Source organism: Somniosus microcephalus, chromosome 5, assembly GCF_052327205.1.
Source record: "Somniosus microcephalus isolate GS21.2 chromosome 5, FLI_Smic_1.0, whole genome shotgun sequence".
Classification (NCBI taxonomy): Eukaryota; Metazoa; Chordata; class Chondrichthyes; order Squaliformes; family Somniosidae; genus Somniosus; species Somniosus microcephalus.
The window spans coordinates 317,758,976-317,786,293 of record NC_140991.1 but is presented as its reverse complement, the minus strand read 5'-3'; the positions used below and the strand labels follow the sequence as shown (position 1 = coordinate 317,786,293).

At 47.0% G+C, this 27,318-nt stretch overlaps 1 protein-coding gene across 1 annotated transcript in view; it reads left to right on the top strand.

Moving 5' to 3' along the window:
* sacm1lb (SAC1 like phosphatidylinositide phosphatase b) overlaps positions 1-26,862 on the top strand; it is an 86,805-nt gene extending 59,943 nt beyond the window's left edge. The window contains exons 13-18 of the mRNA XM_085989295.1: positions 2,354-2,423; positions 2,969-3,041; positions 12,687-12,780; positions 14,166-14,258; positions 16,633-16,690; positions 25,293-26,862. Of these exons, the coding sequence (XP_085845421.1) occupies positions 2,354-2,423; positions 2,969-3,041; positions 12,687-12,780; positions 14,166-14,258; positions 16,633-16,690; positions 25,293-25,429 (525 nt within the window). The 3' untranslated portion in view covers positions 25,430-26,862. The remainder of the gene's footprint in view (positions 1-2,353; positions 2,424-2,968; positions 3,042-12,686; positions 12,781-14,165; positions 14,259-16,632; positions 16,691-25,292) is intronic.
* Positions 26,863-27,318: the final 456 nt, after the last annotated feature.

Genomic DNA, 27,318 nt, shown 5'->3' with positions numbered 1-27,318 from the left:
CTCTTTTTTGAATATATTTAATGAACTGGCCTCCACCGCCCTCTGTGGCAGAGAATTCCACAGGTTCACCACTCTCTGGGTGAAGAAATTCCTCCTCATTTCAGTCCTAAATGGCTTACCCCTTATCCTTAGACTATGACCCCTGGTTCTGGACTCCCCGGCCATCATAAACATCCTACCTGCATCTAGTCTGTCCAGGCCTGACAGAATTTTATAGGTTTCGATGAGATCCCCTCTCAATCTTCTAAACTCCATTGAGTATAAGCCCAATCGACACAATCTCTCCTCATACGTCATTCCTGCCATCACAGCTATCAGCCTGGTGAATCTTCGCTGCACTCCTTCCATGCCAAGAACGTCCTTCCTCAGGTAAGGTGACCAAAACTGCACACAATACTCAAGGTGCGGTCTCACCAAGGCCCTGTACAACTGTAGCAAGACATCCTTGTTCCTGTACTCGAACCCTCTTGCTATGAAGGCCAACATACCATTTGCCTTCTTAACCGCCTGCTGCACCTGCATGCTTACCTTCAGCGACTGGTGCACAATAACACCCAGGTCTCTTTGCACTTCCCCTTCTCCCAATCTATTGCCATTCAAATAATAATCTGCCTTCCTGTTTTTGCCACCAAAGTGGATAACCTCACATTTATCCACATTGTAGTGCATTTGCCATGTTTCTGCCCAATCACCCAATCTGTCCAAATCGTACTGGAGTTTCACGACATCCTCCTCACAGCTTACCCTCCCACCCAGCTTTGTGTCGTCTGCAAATTTGGAGATATTACATCCAATTCCCTCGTCCAGATCATTAATATATATTGTGAACAGCTGGGGTCCTAGGACCGATCCTTGCGGTACCCCACTAGTTACTGCCTGCCACTCGGAAAACGACCCGTTTATTCCAACTCTTTGCTTTCTGTCCGCCAACCAGTTCTCTATCCAAGTCAATACCTTGCCCCCAATCCCATGTGCCTTAATTTTGCACGCTAATCGCTTATGTGGGACCTTATCGAAAGCCCAGCCTAATCCCACTTTCCAGCTCTTGGCCTGTAGTCATGTAGGTTCCGGCACTTCAAGTGAATATCCAAGTACTTTTTAAATGTGATGAGGGTTTCTGCCTCTCCCACCCTTTCAGGCAGTGAGTTCCAGACCCCCACCACCCTCTGGGTGATAAAAGTTCTCCTCAACTCCCCTCTAATCCTTCTACCAATTACTTTAAATCTATGGCTCCTGGTTACTGACCACCTGTAATAAATGAATGATTATAGTAATCTGCTACAAATTTGAGAAATCATTTACGGTTAAGTAGCAGTATTAAAGATGGAGTAAACTGTGCCTGCTATATTATGGTTTGTAAGTACAGTTGCAGCACATGCTGAGGTGTTGGGATAGAAGGAAGTTGCTTAATTTATTTCCTATTATTTCCTCTCTCAACTCTCTCTTTTTATTTTGTCCCTCGAATTCTGCTGCCTTTGCCCCTCCTCTGCTGAAGGCAGTGAGCTGTACTGGAGGATGGTTACTCCGGGAGCAGGGGTCCTCTGGTACCTGACCTAAATGGCCCATTTTTACCTGAGCATTCGGTGTCAGCAGGCGATTTAACTGTGAGGCTGCCACAGCCCAGGCCAATCCTGTCTGCACGTCCAGCAGCTGTTGACTGGATAGTGATCAGGGGCATCGTTCCAACTCCTTAATCTGCAAAATGGAGGTCAGTTGTGGTGGTGTGATCTGGCTCAAACAGACTCGCTCTCAAAGACCAGCGAGTAAATGTAGGACCCTCCTCTCTCTGCTTAAGAACCACGTCATTTACTCTGAGTTATTGCGAGTACCTCGTGTAGGTATTTAAAAGCAGAGAAGGTGGATCCAACGTGAGCCATAAGTTTAATGCATCATATTACATGCGTTTTTTACATAGAATCATAGAATCTTTCGAAGCGCAATCCAGTCAGTCCCCCCTCCCGCTCTTTCCCCACATCCCTGCAATTTTTTCCCCTTCCAGTATTTATCCAATTCCCTTTTGAAGGCTACTATTGAATCTGTATCCACCGCCCTATCAGGCAGCGCATTCCAAATCCTAACCACTCGCTGCGTAAACAAGTTTTTCCTCCTGTCGCCTCTGGTTCTTTTGCCAATCACCTTAAATCTGTACCCTCTGGTTCTTGACCCTTCTGCCACTGGAAACAGTTTCTCTCTATCTACTCTGTTCAGACCCCTCGTGATTTTGAACACCTCTATCAAATCTCCTCTCAACCTTCTCTGCTCCAAGGAGAACAACCCCAGCTTCTCCAGTCTATTCAAACTCATCACCAGTTATACAATTCATTATTAAACTGTTTCTTTCTATTGGGTTTAGAGGATGGGTATTCTTCATGTTGGCCAAAGAATTGAAGAACAAGCAGAGTTTGAAAAGATTTACAAAAATGGTGAGTTTACTTTCAGTTTTCAAAACCTATTTGCTGAAGTCTTTTAATACAAAACAGAGGGCTCCTCCGATAGCTCAGCGAGTTTATCCAGTGACTAGCTGAACCTTGCACACCGCGAAGGTTTCGGGTTTGATCCCCGGCCTCTCTGTCTTAGCTGACCCCAGCGATGGGAGCAGTACAATTGGCTTTAGTACCCCCTGGGTGAGGATGGGAGAGTTCCTGCTCCTGATTACTACCCGTCGCTCCCCGCTAGATGCGTGCGTGCTTGGCAATTGGGTGGGAATATGGTGGGAATGGCTAATGGCTGTGATGCTTTCACGCTCGCTGTCGAGGACAATGAAAATATTGTCCATTTAGACCAAGTGCCAGAAGATTTCCGAGGAACCCTATACCAGCATGGAGTCTATGCCTTAAAGAGAGGGGAGAAAATTTGGGAGGAAAATCTACCTTAAAATCAAGCAATTGTTACTTTGCCGAATACTTTGAAGTTGTTACTTTTGCAGCCTGAAGTACTAGAGCTTAGCGATAATTTGATTTGTCCACAGCTTGGGCTGATAATGCGAATGCATGTGCCAAACAGTATGCTGGAACTGGGGCCTTAAAGACTGACTTTACAAGGTAATTATCTCTGACTGCTATAACTAGTTTGCGACAAGATGTTCATGTGCATGGGGAGGGGAGCAGGGAAAGCAACTTGAGCTGTGCGATATGAAAAAATACTGCATTGAGTGACTTCATTGGTTAAGAATATGGCAGTATAAGTGCTTCTTACATCCAATTTATTCGACTTAAACCTTTGATTTTAGAATTAGCTCTGTTAGTCTGTATAATTAAAAGTCTTGTGCATAAGGCATCACATAGTGAATGTTTACGGTGACACATTAAATCTGTTCATAGTAGGAAAATAACGATCATGTTTTATTAGTTGGACCCAATAAGGAATCTAAGCATGTGTGAAAGAAATGCATCAATAGCAACCTGCATTTATATAGCGCCTTTAACGTAGCAATATGTCTCGAGGCGCTTCACAGGAGCGATTATCAAACAAAATTTGACACCGAGCCACATGAGGAGATATTGGGGCAGGTGACCAAAAGCTTGGTCAAAGAGGTAGGTTTTAAGGAGCGTCTTAAAGGAGGAGAGAGAGGTAGAGAGGTTTAGGGCCCAGGCAACAGAAGGCACGGCCACTAATGGTGGAGCGATGAAAATTGGGGATTGTCAAGAGGCCAGAATTAGAGGAGCGCAGAGATCTCTGAGGGTTGTGAAGCTGGAGATGGTTACAGAGATAGGGAGGGGCGAGGCCATGGAGGGATTTGAAAACAAGGATGAGAATTTTGAAATCGGGGCATTGCTTAACCGGGAGCCAATGTAGGTCAGCAAGCACAGGGGTGATGGGCGAACGGGACTTGGTGCGAGTTAGGATACGGGCAGCCGAGTTTTGGATGACCTCAAGTTTACGGAGGGTGGAACGTGGGAGGCAAATAACATTGCTGCATTTAAAGGGGAGGCTGGATGCATACATGAGGGAGGAGGGGCGGGGGACCACGGGAGGAGGGGCGGGGGACCACGGGAGGAGGGGCGGGGAACCACGGGAGGAGGGGCGGGGGACCACGGGAGGAGGGGCGGGGGACCACGGGAGGAGGGGCGGGGGACCACGGGAGGAGGGGCGGGGGACCACGGGAGGAGGGGAGAGGGACCACGGGAGGAGGGGAGGGGGACCACGGGAGGAGGGGAGGGGGACCACGGGAGGAGGGGAGGGGGACCACGGGAGGAGGGGAGGGGGACCACGGGAGGAGGGGAGGGGGACCACGGGAGGAGGGGAGGGGGACCACGGGAGGAGGGGAGGGGGACCACGGGAGGAGGGGCGGGGGACCACGGGAGGAGGGGCGGGGGACCACGGGAGGAGGGGCGGGGGACCACGGGAGGAGGGGCGGGGGACCACGGGAGGAGGGGCGGGGGACCACGGGAGGAGGGGAGAGGGACCACGGGAGGAGGGGAGGGGGACCACGGGAGGAGGGGAGGGGGACCACGGGAGGAGGGGCGGGGGACCACGGGAGGAGGGGCGGGGGGGACCACGGGAGGAGGGGAGGGGGACCACGGGAGGAGGGGAGGGGGACCACGGGAGGAGGGGCGGGGGACCACGGGAGGAGGGGCGGGGGACCACGGGAGGAGGGGAGGGGGACCACGGGAGGAGGGGAGGGGGACCACGGGAGGAGGGGAGGGGGACCACGGGAGGAGGGGAGGGGGACCACGGGAGGAGGGGCGGGGGGGGACCACGGGAGGAGGGGCGGGGGGGGACCACGGGAGGAGGGGCGGGGGGGGACCACGGGGGGAGGGGAGGGGGGGACCACGGGGGGGAGGGGGGGACCACGGGGGGACACAGGAGCAGTAGGAAAAGGTCATTAGTGTGGGACAAAGCTCAGGTGGCGTATAAACACCGGCAGACACCAGTTAGGCTGAAAGCCTGGTTCTGTGCTGTAGATTCTATGTAATTCTACGATGCCTTTGTTACCTCTAGACTTGACTATTCCAACGCACTCCTGGCTGGCATCGTGGAATTACATAGAATCTACAGCACAGAACCAGGCTTTCAGAATCTGTGTCCTCTGGTTACCGACCCTCCTGCCACTGGAAGCAGTTTCTCCTTATTAACTCTATCAAAACACCTCATGATTTTGAACACCCCTATCAAATCTCCCCATAACCTTCTCTGCTCTAAGGAGAACAATTGATATTTGGACAAAAGCAAAATACAGGAAACTTTTTTTATCCGGCACCGGTGTGGTGCCGGTTTATCAAAAAGTCTGGATTACAGAGAGGTATAGTAAAAGGTACGAAAGCACGTACACAGCAATAGATCCAGGCTTCCCTGTTGCTTAGCAACAGGTGCAGGAGCCCCGGCCACAGACCAAGCGTCCCTGTTGCTTAGCAACAAGTGCAGGAACCCCGGTTACACGGCCACAGATCCAGGAACGACCACTAATATGAAGTAAAACTTACCTGAACCTACTCCTGAATTTTGCCGGTTAAGAGAGATTTCCAGTTGTTTAGGTGCCGGTAAATCGAGAGTTTCCTGTACAGCAAATGCTGGAAATGCGGAATACAAACAGAAAATGCTGGAAATACTCAGCAGGTCAGGCAGCATCTTGTGGAGAGAGAAACCATGCTAACGTTTCAGGTCGATGAACTTCCATCAGCTACAAGTGGCCACCTGCATGGAGCATCAAACACAGCAATCACACGGGCACATGCAGACCTTCACTAATGGCTTGCACACGATCAATGCCACCTTAAGTAGGATGAATGATACCCTAGCTGAGTATTTCCAGCATTTTCTGAATTAATATTTGGATTTGAGGATTTTTCACGGGTTACTAAGGAAGGCTGATGTTTGAGCCAGGTTTGAAAGTGAATGCTTGAGGTTGACTTCACCACCTGTTCAAGGTCCTGGTGATTGGAGACCAGGTTCTGAAACGTCTTCCTGGTTCAATGCTGTATTGCCGGATTCAGCAAGAAATACAAATCCACTGCGGGAAGTAAGGCAGAGAAATTGCTGTGTGTGCAAGTCCACTGCAGTAGTATGAGCCATGGCTCAGTGGGCCGCAGTCATCGCAAGAATCCTCTTCAATCGCCTTCTCCCAGTGGCCGAAGAGCTCCTCCCAGAGTCGCAATGTGGATTCCGCCCACTAAGGGGCACAATGGACATGATCTTATTCGCACGTCAGTTACAAGAGAAATGCAGGTAACAGCACCAACCGCTGTACATGGCCTTCTTTGATCGCACAAAGGCCTTCGACACTGTCAACCGTGAGGGATTATGGAGTGTCCTCCTCAAATTCGGCTGCCCTCAAAAGTTTGTCACCATCCTCTGCCTGCTTCACGACGACATGCAAGCCGTGATCCTGACCAATGGTTCCACCACAGACCCAATTCACGTACAAACCGGGGTCAAGCAAGGCTGTGTCATCGCACCAACGCTCTTCTTGATCTTCCTTGTTGCAATGCTCCATCTCACCCTCAGTAAGCTCCCCACTGGAGTGGAGCTAATTTACAGAACAAACAGGAAACTGTTCAACCTCCCTCGCCTCCAGTCCAGATCCAAGGTCGTCCCATCCTCTGTCGTCAAATTACAGTATGCAGACGACGCTTGCGTCTGCGCTCACTCGGAGGTTGAACTCCAAACCATCGTCAACACCTTCACCGAAGCGTACGAGAGCATGGGTCTTACACTAAACATCCGTAAGATAAAGGTCATCTACCAACATGCCCCCGCCACACAGTACTGCCCCCCGATTATCAAAATCCACGACAAGGCCATGGACAACGTGGACCACTTTCCGTACCTCAGGAGCCTACTGTCAACAAGGGCAGATGTCGACGACGAAGTCCAACACCGCCTTCAGTGTGCCAGTGCAGTCTTCGGTCGCCTGAGGAAGAGAGTGTTTGAAGACCAGGACATCAAACCCGGCACTAAGCTCATGGTCTACAGAGCAGCAGTGATACCCACCCTGCTGTATGCCTCAGAGACATGGACCATGTACAGCAGGCACCTCAAAGCACTGGAGAGGTACCACCAACGCTGCCTCTGCAAGATCCTGCAAATTCATTGGCAGGATAGGCGCACCAACGTCAGTGTTCTTGCTCAGGCCAACATCCCCAGCATCGAAGCTTTGACCACACTCGATCAGCTCCGATGGACGGGTCATGTTGTCTGCATGCTCGATACGAGACTCCCAAAACACGCGCTCTACTCGGAGCTCCGGCATGGCAAGAGAGCCCCAGGTGGGCAGAGGAAAACGCTTCAAGGACACCCTCAAAGCCTCCTTGAAAAAGTGTAACATCCCCACCGACACCTGGGAATCCCTGGCCCAAGACCGCACAAAGTGGAGGAGAAGCATCCGGGAAGGCGCCGAGCACCTTGAGTCTCTTCGCCGGGAGCAAGTGGAAGCCAAGCGCAAGGAGCGCACGTCAACCCAAGCACCCCACCCACCCGCCCCTTCAACCACCGTCTGCCCCGCCTGTGACAGAGACTGTAGGTCCCGCATTGGACTCAACAGTCACCTGAGAACTCATTTTTAATGTGGAAGCAAGTCATCCTCGGTTCAGAGGGACTGCCTAAGAAGAAGAAGAAGATCAGCCATGGCTCAGTTGGCAGCACCCTCGCCTCTGAGTCAGGAGATTGTGGGTTCAAGTCCCACTCCAGAGACTTGAGCACAAAAATCTAGGCTGACACTCCCAGTGCAGTGCTGAGGGAGTGCTGCACTGTCGGAGGTGTGCCGTCTTTCAGATGAGACGTTAAACCGAGGCCCCGTCTGCTCTCTCAGGTGGACGTAAAAGATCCCATGGCACTATTTCGAAGAGGAGCAGGGAAGTTATCCCCGGTGTCCTGGGGCCAATATTTATCCCTCAACCAACATCACTAAAAACAGATTATCTGGTCATTATCACGTTGCTGTTTGTGGGAGCTTGCTGTGTGCAAATTCGCTTCCGCGTTTCCCACATTACAACAGTGACTACACTTCAAAAAGTACTTCATTGGCTGTAAAGCGCTTTGGGACGTCTGGTGATCGTAAAAGGCGCTATAGAAATGCAAGTCTTTTTTTCTTCATAGATTGTCCACCATTTGGGGCACACTTTTGAAGCCCAAGGTGGAAAAAATGATACTGGTGCACTAGTGGCGGTCTACTGCAGTTAGAGTAAAGGCACATTGTTGGAGGAACATAAAGGGAGCGTTGCCCCTCATTGGACATTGACATACTGATTTGAGAGTACTTAACTATGACGCTGGGTAACCAAGTGGTAAAGTTTTTCATTTGTCAGTGATTCACTCCAACTCTCATTTGAAGGGCACCTTCACAAAAAAGAATCCACAGATATCCGTGAATGCCATTGTCTTCCTTTTAAGGTTTCCCGATTAAAGTCCAGCGTTTAACTTCAGCTTCCTGTTACAGGAGTTGGGTTCCATGTCCAAACAGGATTCCGGGAGGTGGCATTTAACTTTGGGGTTTCATTCAGAGAAAAATAATGGCAATATGGACAAGGAGCATTTGAGGCACCATTCCAGTTGATCATATAGCTCTGTATTCAATCGTGCTGCTTTTGCAGTGAGTACGTCTGATTTTGAAACTGGGAAGGACTGACCCAACCTTCCTGGGTAAGTGAGAATTGTCAGCTTTCACCTGGTAGTGGAGATTGGAATGACTCCACCTCTGGAGTTCCAGACATTACCTGATCCAATCTTATCCACCTTACCTACCTGCCCCCTTGAGCATCCCTGATTATAATCGCTCCACCATTAGCGGCCGTGCCTTCTGTTGCCTGGGCCCCGAGCTCTGGAATTGCCTGCCTAAACCTCTCCGCCTCTCTTTTCTCCTTTAAGACGCTCCTTAAAACCTGCCTCTTTGACCAAGCGTTTGGTCACCTGCCCTAATTTATCTTTGTGGCTCGGTGTCAAATTTGTTGTCTTAAAATACTCCTGTGAAGCGCCTTGGGACGTATTACTACGTTAAAGGCGCTATATAAATACAAGTTGTTGTTGTCCTGTTGAAACAAGTAGTTAAGAAGCCATACGGGATAATTGCCTTTATTAGAATATAAGAGCAGGGAGTTTAAGCTTGAACTGTATAAAACACTAGTTAGGCCACAGCTACAGTACTGCATACAGTTCTGGTCACCACATTACAGGGAAGATGTGATTGTACTCGAGAGGGTGCAGAGGAGATTTACGAGATGTTGCAGGACTGGAGAATTTTAGCTATGAGGAAAGATTGGATAGGCTGGGGTTAGAAACATAGAAGATAGGAGCAGGAGTAGGCCATTTGGCCCCTCGAGCCTGTTCCGCCACTTAATGAGATCATGGCTGATTATCCAAATTCAGTACCCTGTCCCTGCTTTCTCCCCATATCCCTTGATCCCTTTAGCCTTAATAAATATATCTAACTCCTTCTTAAATATATTCAATGAATTGGCCTCAACTGCCTTGTGTGGTAGAGAATTCCACGGGTTCACCACTCTCTAGGTGAGGAAATTCCTCCTCATCTCAGTCCTAAATGGCTTACCCCTTATCCTTAGACTGTGACCCCCTGGTTCTGGACTCCCCCACCATCGGGAACATCCTTCCTGCATCTAGTTTGTCTAGTCCTGTTAGAATTTTATAAGTTTCAATGAGATCCCCTCTCATTCTTCTAAACTCTAGCGAATATAAGCCTAATCGAACCAATCTCTCCTCATACGTCATTCCTGCCATCCCAGATATCAGTCTGGTGAATCTTCGCTGCACTCCCTCCATGGCAAGAACATCCTTCCTCAGATAAGATGACCAAAACTGCACACAATACTCAAGGTGTGGTCTCACCAAGGCCCTGTACAACTGCAGCAAGACATCCTTGCTCCTGTGCTCGAATCCTCTCGCTACGAAGGCCAACATACCATTTGCCTTCTTAACCGCCTGCTGCACCTGCATGCTTACCTTCAGCGACTGGTGCACAAGGACACCCAGGTCTCGTTGCACTTCCCCTTTTCCCAACCTATTGCCGTTCAGATAATAATCTGTCTTCCTGTTTTTGCCACCGAAGTGGATAACCTCGCATTTATCCACATTATACTGCATTTGCCATGCATCCGCCCAATCACCCAACCTGTCCAAATCATACTGGATCCAAACCTGTGCAAATCATCATGGGGGTTGTTTTTTTTTGGAACAGAGGAGGCTGAGGGGAGATTTAATTGGGGTGTATAAAATTATGAGGGGCCCAGACAGAGTGGATAGGAAGGACCTATTTCCCTTAGCAGAGAGGTCAATAACCAGGGGGCAGAGATTTAAAGTAATTGGTAGAAGGATTAGAGGGGAGTTGAGGAGAACTGTTTTCACCCAGAGGGTGGTGGGGGTCTGGAACTCACTGCCTGAAAGGGTGGTAGAGGCAGAAACCCTCAGCACATTTAAACAGTACTTGGATATGCAGTTGAAGTGCCGAAACCTACAGGGCTACGGACCAAGAGCTGGAAAGTGGGACTAGGCCGAGTAGCTCTTTGTCGGCCGGCACGGACACGATGGGCCGAACGGCCTCCTCCTGTGCTGTAAATTTCTCTGATTCTTTGATTCAAGGTGAGAAACTAGTTTGTCCTTTGGTGCTCCAGAGTGGCATCTTTCTGAAAAGATACTGAGACACTTGTGTGTAAATATTGGAAATGCATGTGCTGCAATCAGCGGCATTGTATTCGGTGACTGAGACTTGCAGTCCACGAGATCATAAGAACATAAGAAATAGGAGCAGGAGTAGGCCAATCGGCCCCTCGAGCCTGCTCCACCATTCAATAAGATCATGGCTGATCTGATCCTAACCGCCAATCCACTATCACAGAACCATCTCCTGATTCTAACAGAATTAGACACACGAAATAGGAGCAGGATCAGGCTACACGGCCCCTGGGCCCGCTCCGCTACCCACAGGGCCATGACCGATCCGAACCTAGACTCATGTCCAAATTCCTGCCCGCTCCCCGTAACCCTTAATTCCCTTTACTTCTAGGAAACTGTCTATTTCTGTTTTAAATTTATGTAATGATGTAGCTTCTACAGCTTTTTGGGGCAGCATATTCCATGGACCTACCACCCTCTGAGTGAAGTAGTTCCTCCTCATCTCAGTTTTGAAAGAGCAGCCCCTTATTCTAAGACTATGCCCCCTAGTTCTAGTTTCACCCATCATCGGGAACATCTTCCCCCGCATCCACCCGATCCAACCCCTTCACAATCTTATATGTTTCAATAAGATCGCCTCTCATTCTTCTGAACTCCAATGAGTAGAGTCCCAATCTACTCAACCTCTCCTCATATGTCCATCCCCTCATCCCCGGGATTAACCGAGTGAACCTTCTTTGTACTGACTCGAGAGCAAGTATGTCCTTTCTTAAGTATGGACACCAAAACTGTACGCAGTATTCCAGGTGCGGCCTCACCAATACCTTGTACAACTGAAGCAATACCTCCCTATTTTTATATTCTATCCCCCTAGCAATGAAAGCCAACATTCCATTGGCCTTCTTAATCACTTGCTGCACCTGCATACTAACCTTTTGAGTTTCGTGCACCAGGACCCCCAGATCCCTTTGTACTTCAGTACTTTCCAGTTTCTTGCCATTAAGATAATAACTTGCTCTACGATTTTTCCTGCCAAAGTGCATAACCTCACACTTTCCAGTATTGTATTCCATCTGCCAAATCTCTGCCCACTTACTTAGCCTGTCTATGTCCCCTTGCAGGTTTTTTATGTCCTCCTCACTCACTACTTTCCCTCCCATCTTAGTATCATCTGCAAACTTTGATATGTTACACTCGGTCCCCTCCTCCAAATCGTTAATATAGATTGTAAAGAGTTGGGGACCCAGCACTGACCCCTGCAGAACACCACTAGTTACTGATTGCCAGTCTGAGAATGAACCATTTATCCCAACTCTCTGCCTTCTGTTAGATAGCCAATCCTCTATCCATGCCAGAATATTACCCCCAATCCCGTGATTTTTTATCTTAAGCAATAATCTTTTGTGTGGCACCTTGTCAAATGCCTTTTGGAAGTCTAAATACACTACGTCCACTGGTTCCCCTTTATCCACCCTATATGTTACTTCCTCAAAGAACTCCAGCAAATTTGTCAAACATGACTTCCCCTTCATAAAACCATGCTGACTTTGTCCTATTAAATGATGATTATCCAAATGTCCTGTTACTGTCTCCTTAATAATGGACTCCAAAATTTTACCTACCACAGATGTTAGGCTAACCGGTCTATAGTTTCCAGCCTTCTGTCTACTGCCCTTTTTAAATAAGGGTGTTACATTAGCAGTTTTCCAGTCTGCCGGGACCTTTGCCGAGTCCAGGGAGTTTTGGAAAATTATTACCAGAAATACTGTCAATTAAATTATTAGTCGCTCATACAACTAGCATTCAGAAGATAGCATAACTAGTTGGGAAATTGAAATACTGTCCTAGAATATCTGGAATGGGTTTTTAGAAGACACCGAGACCTGCCATGCCGCACTTTAGATCTGCCTGATGTTGACGTGGGGAGCTGGATTATTTGGAAATAAGCATAACAAGGAAATGGCATGTTATCGCTTTCTGCAGATTTAAACAGCACATTGCTTCCAATCCCTGGGCGTTACGCCTTTATTTTAACGTAACTGCTGCTCGGCTACTGTTTGGACATTTTCAGCGCAAGTATCCATTGTTTTAATACACTTGCTTCATCCTTCACATGCTTTCTATAGGACTGGAAAGAGAACCAAATGGGGTCTTGTAATGGATGGATGGAACTCGATGATCAGATACTACAAGAATAACTTTTCCGATGGATTTCGACAGGTAACACAAGCATTACTTTCCCATAAGAACATAAGAATTAGGAGCAGGAGTCGGCCATTCGGCCCCTCGAGCCTGCTCCGCCATGCAATAAGATCATGGCTGACCTTCGACCGCAACTCCACTTTCCCGCCTGATCCCCATATCCCTCGATTTCCTTAGAGACTATAATCTGTCTTTGTCTCTCTCTCTTTCCTTCTCTATCTCTCTCCATTTCCCTCTGTCTCTCCATCTCCGCCTCGCGCTCTCTCCCCCTCCGCCTCGGGCTTTCTCCCCCTCCGCCTCGGGATCTCTCCCCTCGCGCGAGCGCTCTGCGTCTCTGTGTGTCGGTGTGCTCTCCCTCTCTCTGCATCCTATTGACTTTCTTGGCCCATTACTTCCTCTGGTCTTAGTGAATTATCTTCCATTGATCAAGCTGCCTCCAAGAACCTTGATTTCCACTTTAATGCCAAATGTTTTTTTCTACTCCTCGACAACTCTTATTTCCCTCTAAAACCCAACTTTGTCCAAGATTTGAATATTGATCCCATTATCTAGGAAGGGTTTTTCTAGCACTTGACTTGCACTGCTGGACTGGATACAATAGTTGGTCGTCTAGTAGACTTTTCTCTCGATTCCAGCCTCCAGCTGTGCCTCAGTTTCAATCTTTCTTGTCTTTCTCTATTTTCCCAATAGTAATACAGTCATAAGCTCCAAATGTGCCATCTTATACACTCTTCCGTCTCCACGTGCATACAATTGAAAATATGACCAATAGCACCATTTCTCATGGTAACTCATTCTTTTCCCAAGCTCTCAGATAGGAGTGTCAGCCGTGGCTCAGTGGGCAGCACCCTCACCTCTGAGTCAGAAGGTTGTGGGTTCAAGTCCCACTCCAGAGACTTGAGCACAAAAATCTAGGCCGACACTCCAGTGCAGTACTGAGGGAGCGCCGCACTGTCGGAGGGGCAGTACTGAGGGAGTGCTGCACTGTCGGAGGGGCAGTACTGAGGGAGTGCTGCACTGTCGGAGGTGCCGTCTTTCGGATGAGATGTAAAAGATGGACATAAAAGATCCCATGGCACTATTTCGAAGAAGAGCAGGGGGAGTTCTCCCCGGTGTCTGGGCCAATATTTATCCCTCAATCAACATCACTAAAACAGATTATCTGGTCATTATCACTTTGCTCTTTGTGGGAGCTTGCTGTGCGAACCATGATTCCTACATTACAACAGCGACCACACTTCAAAAAGTACTTCATTGGCTGTAAAGCGCTTTGGGACGTCTTGTGGTCGTGAAAGACGCTATAGAAATGCAAGTCTTTTAGCTCTTCACCTAGGTTTCTCCGTAGAAATATAAAACTGGTTTTCTATTTGTTAATGCGTTATGTACTTTGATTACTGTTCCAGGATTCAATAGACCTGTTTCTTGGAAACTACGTTGTGGATGAGGCCGATACTTTGGTTCTTTTACATGACCAGAAAGAGTGGAGGTTCCTAGCGGTGAGTTTGGAGACGGCCATTCATTTTAATGGACTATTTATTATTGAGTACAGGAAACTTTCGTTTAACTGGAGGTTAAAAGTCCGGAAAGCTCTATCTACCGGCAAAATTCAGGAGCCGTTTTCTATAAGTTTTTTTACTTCTCGTTGCTTTTTTTTTCCCCAGTCAGGCTCTGCAAGGTCTGTAGCTAAGCAACAGCTTCAGCTAGAGACGCTTGCAGCTGCAGCTGACTGTTTTGAAGCTGTTGCTAAGTAACAGGGTTTGTTGATTCACACGGAGCTGAAAAGCTCTGTATGTTTTAACATTGCCGCTGGTTTATACGGCAGTTTTGATCTAACGGCACCGGCTCGGTCCCGTCAGTGCCGGATACCAGAAAGTTTCCTGTACTACTTTGGTTACAATTTGAATCTGTATAACATTGTTGTTGTTTTGTATGATGGGAAAAGCTTATGATGGGATGTCTAGTTTGGCTCTCCGTTCGATGGCCTCCTGAGATGCTGAGTGGAGAAATGAGGAGCCTCCCGCAACAGATCTCAGTGGACAGGTCGATGTGATGTGTTCCATGGTCTGGGACTCAGGGCCACAGTTGCACTTCGGGCCGTCCCGTCATCTTCCACTGGTGGAGTCGGTGGCCGCACCGTCCGTGCCCCGTGCGGATTGGGTTGAGCGCCGCCCACAGTCTCCGATGGAGGTCGGAGCCAGGGACCTCTGCTGTTGGGTCAGTGATGAGGTGTTGGCTCTTTATGTTGCACACGTCCCACCCATCTGGGACAGTGGGTCAATACCGGCTGCAGGAATATTGCCTGCTGTTTCGCAGAATGGCTGGTGCGATTTTAAGCGCATTCATGGTGGGTTTTAACATTGTTACAGACTTAAAACTGAGATACTTTTGGTACGGATTCAGGTGGTCTTGCCTGAGCATTGATTAGCTTGATGAGTTTTTTAATATGGGAGAGGTTTGTTGAATTATGGAATGCCTGTAACAGTAACCCATGGCAAGCTGTCACAAATCAGGTAGCTGTTCCATTTCTGTCCTTTAGATTAGTAAACAAAAGAACATTTGCATTTCCTCTCCTGTAATGGTCTATTGTATTTGTTTAATCAGTGGCCTTAAAACCCCTTTAGTTAGAATCATAGAAATTTACGGCACAGAAGGAGGCCATTCGGCCCATCGTGTCCGTGCCGGCCGACAAAGAGCTCTCCAGCCTAATCCCACTTTCCAGCTCTTGGTCCGTAGCCCTGTTGGTTACGGTACTTCAAGTGTATATCCAAGTACTTTTTAAATGTGATGAGGGTTTCTGCCTCTACCACCCTTTCAGGCAGTGAGTTCCAGACCCCCACCACCCTCTGGGTGAAAAAAGTTCTCCTCAACTCCCCTCTAATCCTTCTACCAATTACTTTAAATCTCTGCCCCCTGGTTATTGACCCCTCTGCGAAGGGAAATACGTTCTTCCTATCCACTCTAACCAGGCCCCTCATAATTATCACAGTATTTAATTTTAGAGACCGGTCTGCTGAAGAACCTCAACCTGCCAATTAATGGTGGTTAGTTAATTATGTGATGGGGTACATGGCAGTCCTGATCTGGTACAAGCTTAAGCGGTTGCATAGGGATGTATGATGATCAGAAGCAAAGGCTGGGGATGAAGAGCGAACAGCGCAGGCAATTCTGTTACAATTTTGAGATAGACTTGTTAAATAAGATTGCTTCAATAAGTCTTGCACCCAGACAGCTAGTACCTGCGCTCTTTAAATGTCAATCTGTGGAGGCAGCTGTGCTGAAATTATTTACACTGATCATTTCCAAGCATCAACTTTAGATTGAATAGACTAGGTCTATATTCCCTAGAGTTTAGAAGAATGAGAGGTGATCTCATTGAAACATATAAGATTCTGAGGGGGATTGACAGGGTGAATGCTGAGAGGTTGTTTCCCCTGGCTGGGGAATCTAGAACCAGGGGGCACAGTCTCAGGATAAGGGGTCGGCCATTTAAGACTGAGATGAGGAGGAATTTCTTCATTCAGAGGGTTGTGAATCTTTGGAATTCTCTACCCCAGAGGGCTGTGGATGCTGAGTCGTTGAGTATATTCAAGGCTGAGATCGATAGATTTTTGGACTCTAGGGGAATCGAGGGATATGGGGATCGGGCGGGAAAGTGGAGTTGAGGTCGATGATCAGCCATGATCTTATTGAATGGCGGAGCAGGCTCGAGGGGCCGAATGGCCGACTCCTGCTCCTAATTCTCATGTATCGACTGGAGACATTCTTAAGGGGACTGGAACGTGTGTATGTTTAGCGTTTGTATTTAAAGAAACCTGTGCAGGAAAGCGGTTTGCTGTGGTAAATTATATTCCCACTTTTATTCCTTCACAGCTGCCTATAATAATGATCGTGGCTTTCTCGATGTGCATCATCTGCCTACTTATGGCCGGTAAGTAAAATGTTGAAATGAGAAGTAAGAAGCGAGACAGACGTTATTCCTTTTGGGATTCAGCTTCAATTAAACAATTCAGTCAGGTGCATAAAGTCTAAAATTCAGGGATTGTTTTTTTATTTGGAACACTGCTGCCAAGTTACTGTATAGAGTCATAGAAATCTACGGCACAGAAAGAGGCCCTTCGGCCCATCGCGTCCACGCCGGCCATCAAGCCCTGTCTATTCTAATCCCATTTTCCAGCACTTGGTCCGTAGCCTTGTATGCTATGGCATTTCAAGTGCTCATCTAAATGCTTCTTGAATGTTGTGAGGGTTCCTGCCTCTACCGCCCTTTCAGGCAGTGAGTTCCAGATTCCAACCACCCTCTGGGTGAAAAAGTTTTTCCTCAAATCCCCTCTAAACCTCCTGCCCCTTACCTTGAAACTATGCCCCCTGGTTATTGACCCCTCTACTAAGGGGAAAAGTTCCTTTCTATCTACCCTATCTATGCCCCTCATTTTGTACACCTCAATCTGGTCCCCCCTCAGCCTTCTCTGCTCCAAGGAAAACAAACCCAGCCTGTCCAGTCTTTCTTCGTAGCTGAAGCGCTCCAGCCCAGGTAACATCCTGGTAAATCTCCTCTGCACCCTCTCCAAGGCAATCACATCCTTCCTATAGTGTGGCGACCAGAACTGCACACAGTATTCCAACTGTGGCCGTACCAGCGTTTTGTACAGCTCCATCATAACCTCCCTGCTCTTGCCTTCATTAGCCGAGGCATAGAATATGTGTCCCATATGCCTTTTTAACCACCTTATCCACCTGTTCTGCTGCCTTCAGCGATCTATGTGCATGCACACCAAGGTCCCTCTGATCCTCTGTCTTTCCTATGGTCCTACCATTCATTGTGTATTCCCTTGCCTTGTTAGTCCCTCCAAAATGCATCACCTCACACTTTTCAGGGTTAAATTCCATTTGCCACTGTTCTGCCCATCTGACCAATCCATCTATATTGTCCTGTAGCCTTAGGCTTCCCTCCTCGCTATTTACCACCCCACCAATTTTCGTGTCATCTGCGAACTTACTGATCATACCTTTTACATTCACATCCACATCATTAAGGTAGACCACAAACAGCAAGGGACCCAGCACCGATCCCTGCGGTACACCACTGAACACAGGCTTCCAGTCACAAAAACAACCTTCGACCATCACCCTTTGGATCCAAAACTGGCTTAGTGGAAGGCAATGTGCCAAGGCACCCTGGATCCCATGGACTCTTACCTTCTTGACCAGTCTCCTGTGCGGGACTTTATTGAAAGCCTTACTGAAATCCATGTAAACCACATCCACTGCACTACCCTCATCCACACACCTAGTCACCCCCTTGAAAAATTCAATCAAATTTGTCAGGCATGATCTTCCCTTGACAAAGCCATGCTGGCTATCCCTAATTATTCCTTGCCTCTCCAAGTGGAGACTAATTCTGTCCCTCAGAAATTTTTCCAGTAATTTCCCAACCACTGATTTTAGGCTCACTGGCCTGTAATTCCCTGGTTTATCCCTACTACGCTTCTTGAATAATGGTACTACGTTAGCTGTTCTCCAGTCCTCTGGCACATCCCCTGTGGCCAGAGAGGTTCTGAAAATTTGTGTCAGAGCCCCTGCAATCTCCTCCTTTGCCTCACACAGCAGCCTGGGATACATCTCGTCTGGGCCTGGGGATTTATCCACTTTTAAGCCTGCTAAAACCGCTAATACCTCCTCCCTCTCGATGCTAATATGTTCAAGTATATCACAGTCCCCTTGCCCGATTTCTATGTCCACATCGTCATTCTCCATAGTGAACACAGATGCAAAAAATTCATTTATAACCCCACCTACATCTTCTGGCTCCACACACAGTTTGCCACTTTGGTCCCTAATGGGCCCTACTCTTTCTCTAGTTATCCTCTTGCCCTTAATATACTTATAAAACACTTTAGGATTTTCCTTTATTTTGCTCGCCAGTGTTATTTCATGGCCCCTCCTCGCTCTCCTAATTTCTTTTTTAAGTATCCCCCTTGATGCGCTATCAATTACTCATAAAAGACTGAGAGTTAAGAGAGTAACTAAAGGCTTTTATTAACAAAAGAATGAAGGTCTGCCTCGAGTGGTCGACCGGTCCAGAAATACAAAGGGCTGGGGAGCAGTCACCTTTATACTAGGACTTGTGGGAGGAGTCAGCCGAGGCATGTCCAGGCATGTACACAGTGGAATACAAACAGTGGTTTACCACACCCCTGCACTTTTTATACTCCTCTAGGGCTTCCTCTGTCTTTAGTCCTTTGTATTTGCCAAAAGCCCCCCTTTTTTTCCTAATCCATTCTCGTATATCCCTTGACATCCAAGGTTCCCTGGGCTTGTTGGTCCCACCCTTGACGTTTGCGGGAACATGTTGCCATTGTGCTCTCTCGATTACCTTTCTGAAAGACTTCCATTGCTCCGATGTGGATTTTCCATCAAGTAGCTGATCCCAGTCCACATTGGCCAGATCCTGCCTTATCCTATTAAAATCGGCCTTCCCCCAATTTAGAACCCTTACTTCCGGTCCATCCTTGTCCTTTTCCATGACTACCTTAAATCTCACTGAATTATGGTCACTGTCACCAAAGTAACTCTAACCCGGCTACCGACCATAGAACATATATATCAGAAACGCTGCCTACGGAGGGCACAGCCCATCATCAAAGACCCTACCCACCCCAGCCACAGTCTGTTCGCCCTCCTACCATCTGGAAGACGCTACAGATGCATCCGCACCCGTACGACCAGATTTAGGAACAGCAGCTTTCCCAGGGCTGTCATCCTACTGAACTCCACAAATAAACACTAAAGCCTGCACATCTGCCGATGCACTTTATTATGGTCATATTTATGCTAATATATATGTACAAATGTATGTTGAAATGTTTAAGTGTCCTAATCCAAATTGTACACACTCGGGAGCCGCAAGCCTATATTTCGTTGTACTGCACTTGTGCACTAACAATGACAATAAAAGTTGATTTGATTTGATTTGACTTCTACCACTTGCCCGGCCACATTCCCTAGAATTAGGTCCAGTAGAATTAGGTCCTCTCTTGTAGGACTTTCTACATGCTGGCTCAAAAAGCTCTCCTGGATGCACTTTAAGAATTCTGCACCAGCCTAATCCCACTTTCCAGCTCTTGGTCCATAGCCCTGTAGGTTTCGGCACTTCAAGTGCATGTCCAAGTACTTTTTAAATGTGATGAGGGTTTCTGCCTCTCCCACCCTTTCAGGCAGTGAGTTCCAGACCCCCACCACCCTCTGGGTGAAAAAAGTTCTCCTCAACTCCCCTCTAATCCTTCTCCCAATTACTTTAAATCTATGCCCCCTCTGTTTTCATAGAATAGAATAGTACAGCACAGAAGGAGGCCATTCGGCCCATCGAGTCTGCGCCGGCTCTTTCGAAGAGCAATCCAGTCAGTCCCACTCCCCCGCTCTTTCCCCATATCCCTGCAATTCTTTCTCCTTTAAGTATTTATCCAATTCCCTTTTGAAGGCTCCTATTGAATCTGCCTCCACCGCCCTATCAGGCAGCGCATTCCAAATCCTAACCACTCGCTGCGTAAAACAGTTTTTCCTCCTGTCGCCTCTGGTTCTTTTGTCAATCACCTTAAATCTGTGCCCTCTGGTTATCGACCCTTCCGCCATTGGAAGAAAAATTCAGTTGTTTGCGCCTCCCGTTAGCGCTGCTCACGAAATTAACTAGACATTTTGCGGCGACGCTAAACACTACCGTCGCGATCTCCTGCGCCGGCAGATTGTGACGTCAGTCGAGTGAGCAGCGCCCCAGATCGGATATCGAGTGGCACCCCCTGCCGCTAGCAACGACAGGTTGAGGGGAGCGTTTTGCAGTCGGGAAAGGACTGGGGGAGCGAAAGCGACCGCTTCCTGCCTTTTTTTGTTGGTGACATTTGTGCACCACGCATTCTGAGAGAGAGAGAGAGAGAGACTTCTGGAGAGATTCAACGCTGTGTGAAGGAGTTTTGGGTACTGAGCAGCACTTTGCAGGTTCATTTTGATTTGCTCTTCCTTGCTTCGCCAGTGCTCTGAGGTAGCGCCTCGCTCCTCGGCCTTTGCGCCTTAAGACAGGTGTGTAGCGCCTGATTTAGCGCTCTAATCACCTCCAGGGGCGATAAAAGCCAAGTTTGCAGTTGGAGGCGATAATTAGCGCCAGGCGCTAAACATTGCGCACGGCCGATAATGGCGCCCCAAACGGGGCGATACTGAATTTTTCCCCCTTTCTCTTTATTTACTCCATCAAAACCCTTCATGATTTTGAACACCTCTATCAAATCTCCTCTTAACCTTCTCTGCTCCAAGGAGAACAACCCCAGCTTCTCCAGTCTGTCCACGTAACTGAATTCCCTCATCCCTGGAACCATTCTAGTAAATCTCTTCTGTAATTTCTCCAATGCATTCACATCCTTCCTAAAGTGGCGCTGCCCAGAATTGGACACAATACTCCAGCTGGGGCCAAACTAGTGTTTTATAAAGGTTTAGCATAACTTCCTGGCTTCTGTACTCAACTGTGTACTTTCTGGGTGGGTCTGAAGAACGTTGCAAGTAGTCTCGCCTATAATTCTTCGAATAAGCTTAGGCAAACCTGCAGCCGTTCATCTCTCGACTGGTTAAAGAAACAGCCTTTAAAAACTGCTTTTCAGCCAGAAACTGATCCTAAATGATACAGGTTCCACTTTCAAAATGGGCGGTAGGTAAACGGGGGTTTCAGCCACGCTTCCAGCGTCGTTACGGTGGCGGAGTGGAAATCTAATTCTTCGGCAGCTCCTCCCAAACCCGCGACCTCGACCAAAGAAGGACAAGGGCAGCAGGTGCACGGGAACACCACCACCTCCAAGTTCCCCTCCAAGTCACACACCATCCTGACTTGGAAATATATCGGCCGTTCCTTCATCGTTGCTGGGTCAAAATCCTGGAACTCCCTCCCTAACAGCGCTGTGGGAGCACCTTCACACGGACTGCAGCGGTTCAAGAAGGCGGCTCACCACCACCTTCTCGAGGACAGTTAGGGATGGGCAATAAATGCTGGGCCTTGCCCGCGATGCCCACATCCCATGAACGAATAAAAAAAAAAAAAAAATTGAGAGTGTACATAAATAATAAAAATGATAATAGAGAAGAAAATAGGAGGACAAGGAAAACTAAGAGAAGGGAGCAATATTAAATTATTGTTGAGACTTGCACTGTGTAGGCCGAAGGCCAGGATAAGGCCATCACTTTCTCCATTCTTCTGCCAAGAGGTAGTCTGAAGCTATAGGAACATATTGAGGCCATTCAGCCCCTCGAGCTTGTTCCGCCATTCAGAGAGATCACTGCTGATCTGCGACCTAACTCCACATACCTTTGCCACGTATCTCTTAATACTTTTGGTTAACAGAAAGCTATCAATCTCCGATTTAAAATTAACAATTGATCCAGCATCAATTGCCGTTTGCGGAAGAGAGTTCCAAACTTCTACCACCCTTTGTGTGTAGAAGTGTTTCCTATTTTCACTCCTGAAAGGTCTGGCTCTAATTTTTAGACTATGCCCCCAGTCCTAGACTCCCCAACCAGCGGAAATAGTTTCTCTCTATCTACCGTCTGTTCTCCTTAATATCCTGAAAACTTCCATCAGATCACCCCTTAACCTTCTAAATTCTAGGGAATACAACCCTAATTTGTGTAATCTCTCCTCGTAATTTAACCCTTGGCGTCCGGGCATCATTTTGTTAAACCTGTCATAAATAGCACTCAAGCAAATAGGAACTTGATTCTTTGAGTGCTGCATAGTCAGAAGTTAATGCATATGCTGGAAAAAAGAATAATGGTAGATATAAACTTTATTGATCTTTGGAGAGTTTACTTTATTACTTTGATTGTAGTAGGACATTTCATTTTTTTTAAAATAGCTGTGACGATTTATGTCCATTGTAGGTTGTGGTTCAGTTAATATTTTAGGTTGTGATTCAGGAGCTGTTTCCTGTTGCCTTGTACTGAACACATCTGTAAGAAATGGCTAACATGATGCAGGGATCAAAGAAAGTGTAGTATTGAAAAGCAGAGGAGTTACGTTAAACTTGTATCGAACCTTGGTTAGACCGTACTTGGAGCACTGTGAACAGTTCCGGTCTCCATAGTGTAAAAAGGACAGTGAGGTACCGGAGAAGGTGCAAAAACAATTCACAAGAACGATACCAGAACTGAGAGGTCACACTGATCAGAAAAGGCTCTTTTCTGGAGAAAAGAGAAGACTGTGGGGTGACCTGATAGAGGTCTTTAAGATAATGAAAGGGTTTGATAGGGTAGACATAGAGAGAATGTTTCCCCTTGCGGGCCAGACCAGAACTAGAGTGTCATAAATATAAGATAGTCACTAATAAATCCAATCGGGAATTCAAGAGAAACTTCTTTACCCAGAGAGTGGAGAGAATGCAGATCTCGCTACCACAGGGAGTGGTTGAGACGAATAGCGCAGATGCATTTATAGAATCCTAGAATAGTTACAGCACGGAAGGAGGCCATTCGGCCCGTCGAGCCCGTGCCGGCTCTCTGTAAGAGCACTTCAGCTAGTCCCACTCCCCCGCCCTTTCCCCGTAGCCCAGCAAATTTTTTCTTTCAGGTATTTATCCAATTCCCTTTTGAAAGCTGATTGAGTCTCCCTCCACCGCCCTTTCAGGCAGTACATTCCAGATCCTAACCACTCGCTGCGTTTAAAAAAAAGTTTTTTCTTATGTCGCCTCTGGTTCATTTGCCAATCACCTTAAATCTGTGTCCTCTGGTTCTCGACCCTTCTGCCAATGGGAACAGTTTCGCTCTATCTACTCTGTCCAGACCCCTCATGATTTTGAACACCTCTATCAAATCTCCTCTCAACCTTCTGTGCTCTAAGGAGAACAACCCCAGCTTCTCCAGTCTATCCACGCAATTGAAATCCCTCATCCCTGGAACCATTCTCGTAAATCTTTTCTGCACCCTCTCTAAGGCCTTCACATCCTTCCTAAAGTGCGGTGCCCAGAATTGGACACAATACTCCAGTTGAGACCGAACCAGTGTTTTATACAGGTTCATCATAATTTCCACACTTTTGTACTCTATACCTCTATTTATGAAGCCCAGGATCCCGTAAGGTTTTTTAATCTACTTTCTCAACCTGCCCTGCCACCTTCAATGATTTGTGCACATATACCCCCAGGTGTCTCTGTTCATGCACCTCCTTTAGGATTGTACCCTTTAGTTTATATGTCCTCTCCTCATTCTTTCTACCAAAATGTATCACTTTGCATTTTTCTGTGTTAAATTTCATCTGCCACGTGTCCGCCCATTCCACCAGCCTGTCTATGTCTTCCTGAAGTCTATCACTCTCTTCCTCACTGTTCACTGTATTTCCAAGTTTTGTGTCATCTGCAAATTTTGAAATTGTGCCCTGTACACCCAAGTCCAAGTCATTAATACATATCAAGAAGCAGTGGTCCTAGAACTGACCCCTGGGGAACACCACTTATACCTTCCTCCAGTCCGAAAAACAACCGTTCACCACTACTCTGTTTCCTGTCACTTAGCCAGTTTCGTATCCATGCTGACACTGTCTCTTTTACTCCATGGGCTTCAACTTTGCTGGCAAGCCTATTATGTGGCACTTTATCAAACGCCACATCAACTGTATTGCCCTCATCAACCGTCTTTGTTATCTCATCAAAAAACTCGATCAAGTTGGTTAAGTACGATTTGCCTTTAACAAATCTGTGATGGCTTTCCTTAATTAATCTACACTTGTCCAAGTGACTGTTAACTTTGTCCCTGATTATTGTTTCTAAAAACTTCCCCACTACCAAGGTTAAACTGACCGGCCTATAGTTCCTTTTTTGAACAAGGGTGTAACATTTGCAATTCTCCAGTCCTCTGGCACCACCCCCATCTCTAAGGAGGATTGGAAGATTATGGTCAGTACCTCCGCGATTTCTTCCTTCACTTCCCTCAGCATCCTTGGATGTATCCCATCCGGTCCTGGTGACTTATCTACAGCGCAGCCAGTGTCGGAGCAGTGAATGACTGACCGCAACTTCAGGATTTCGTATGCGGCAAATCCTGAAGTTGCGGTCGGTTTCAAAGGTGGAATGACGGCCAACGCTGCCGGTTCACCATCACCCCGACCGCAAATTCTGGGCCGTTGTTAATTAAGGAGTCCATCATTGGAGAGGTAGTTATCATGTTTAATATCCAGTCATTACATCCCTAGTTATTGACCAAAGATGTGTGGGTTAGGTTGATTGGCCATGATAAAAATTGACCCTTAGTGTTAGGGGGGATTAAATACGTGGGGTTACGGGGATAGGGCTTGGGTGGGATGGCTGTCGGTGTAGGGACCGGGTGCTAGGGTTTGGATGATCAGCCATGATCTCGTTGAATGGCGGAGCAGGCTCGAAGGGCCGAATGGCCTACTCCTGCTCCTATCTTCTATGTTTCTATGACTTCTCGCTATTAAAGCCTGTTACTGCTGTTTGAATTATGATGGTCTTTAACAATTTAATTTGTTTTTATGGACCCGATATTAGGCGACACCTGGACCGAGACCCTGGCTTACGTGCTGTTCTGGGGAAGCGCGAGCTTTGGGACCGCTGCGATCATACTCTTCAACGGCAAGGAGTTTGTCGATGCGCCAAAGCTGGTTCAGAAAGAAAAGATGGACTGAATTTGTACCTGTGGAAAGCAGCTTGGCCGCCAAGATTCTGCGCCGATGTGGAGGATCTTCTGACTTGCTTTCCACACCACACGCTGTGGGATCTTTTTTAATGATTGATTTCTAACGGTGGATCTAATGGTTATAGTTGGCAGTCGGTGACTCATCGGTCAGCCTTAGCCGTTATAAACTTTCTCTTCCTTTGTCAGCCTGAACGATTTTAAGAACCGCGCTCGCGAAACAAAAAAAAAATATTCCTGCTCGCGTGATCTTCCGATCCTGACTGTTCAACTTGATGTCCAGAATGTAAAAGCGAACTCTGGTGTTTCATACAGGGGTATATCCGTTCAAATGCAACAGGCGTCCTTATATATTTTTTTTCTTTTTCCACTCCGCTTGTTTGTATATATCATGAAATCGCGCCGTAGCAATAACGTATATTCACAGAAATGAGTTAATTGCTTCCAGACTTCAAGTTGTTGAATTCGAAGTTTTTGTGTAAAAGTTTTGGATACCAACTTGCCGCATGACCTCAGTTCATTCAGTCGGGTGTTTAGAAGCTGCTGCTGCTTTCAAAACGTCTGTCTGCAACAGATATAACTTTTAGGTAGGGGGCTGTAATTTACCTGCAAAAACTGTACAGTGAGTTTTAGACGAATATGGAATTTGTATTATGTTACAGAATCAACTGTATATCTTGTTTCCTCCTGTTGTGTACTTGTTGATGTTTTCTTTTCATTAATTACCGTATAATTATATCATAGTTGAAGTGTTCAAATCTGCTCTTCTAAGAGAGAGATGATATAGCTTGGTAACGGGAGACCCTCTCTACATACATTTCCTTCAGCACCTCTTCTACTTTACCTTAAGAATTACGATAATATTTAAACATTAACAAACTGTTGAAATATTCACGGTGGAATGGTTCATACGTTCATTCCTCTTATAGCAGAATAATGCATTCAGATTCAGCTTTTTATTCCCCAAACGGTGCCTGGTTTATCTGTTCATGTGTCTTTTTTTTTATAAAACTCATCTGTAAATCGTTAATAAATTGCAGTGGATGCTATCGACCATTTTACCGTACATCTCTGCTGGAGATGTGCAAAGCAGGACTGGAACTGTAGTGGAGCAACGAATTTGCAAAATGCCTTTAAATTGTTGTGCAATCATGAGGTGGAGGGTGATTCAATCAGCGTATTTTGCAAATTGAGAGCAGGAATCGTCTTTCAGAATTGAACAAAGGAATCTGTTGTAAGGAATTAGGCCAGACACTTAATTATCAATGTAGTATGGGGGGAGGGGGGGGGTGTGGGAACTATTTCTATTTATACAAATGAAGCTGTACTCAGTTTTCTAACTATTTCCATTCCATTGTCGCCCTGGCTCTGTTATGTTTCCGTGTTCCTTTTTGGAGTAACAAATAAAACCCAAATAAGAATGAAGATCTTTATTAAGTCTTTTTTTCATCTGCGGTTTTGCTCACAATACATTCACCAATGCAGACTTGAACTCGGTACGGGGTTGGGGGTAATATATTGGCATGGATAGGGGAATTGGCTAACTAACAGAAAACAGAGAGTCGGGATAAATGGGTCATTTTCCAGTTGGCAAACGGTAACTAGTGGGGTGCCACAGGGATCGGTGCTGGGGCCTCAACTATTTACAATCTATATTAATGACTTGGATGAAGCGACCGAGTGTACTGTAGCCAAATTTGCTGCTGATACAAAGATAGGTGGGTTAGCAAGTTGTGAGGAGGACACAAAGTCTGCAAAGGGATATAGAGAGGTTCAGTGAGTGGGCAAAGATTTGGCAGATGGAGTATAATGTGGGAAAATGTGAGGTTATCCACTTTGGAAGGAAGAATGAAAAAGCAAATTATTATTTAAATGGAGCGA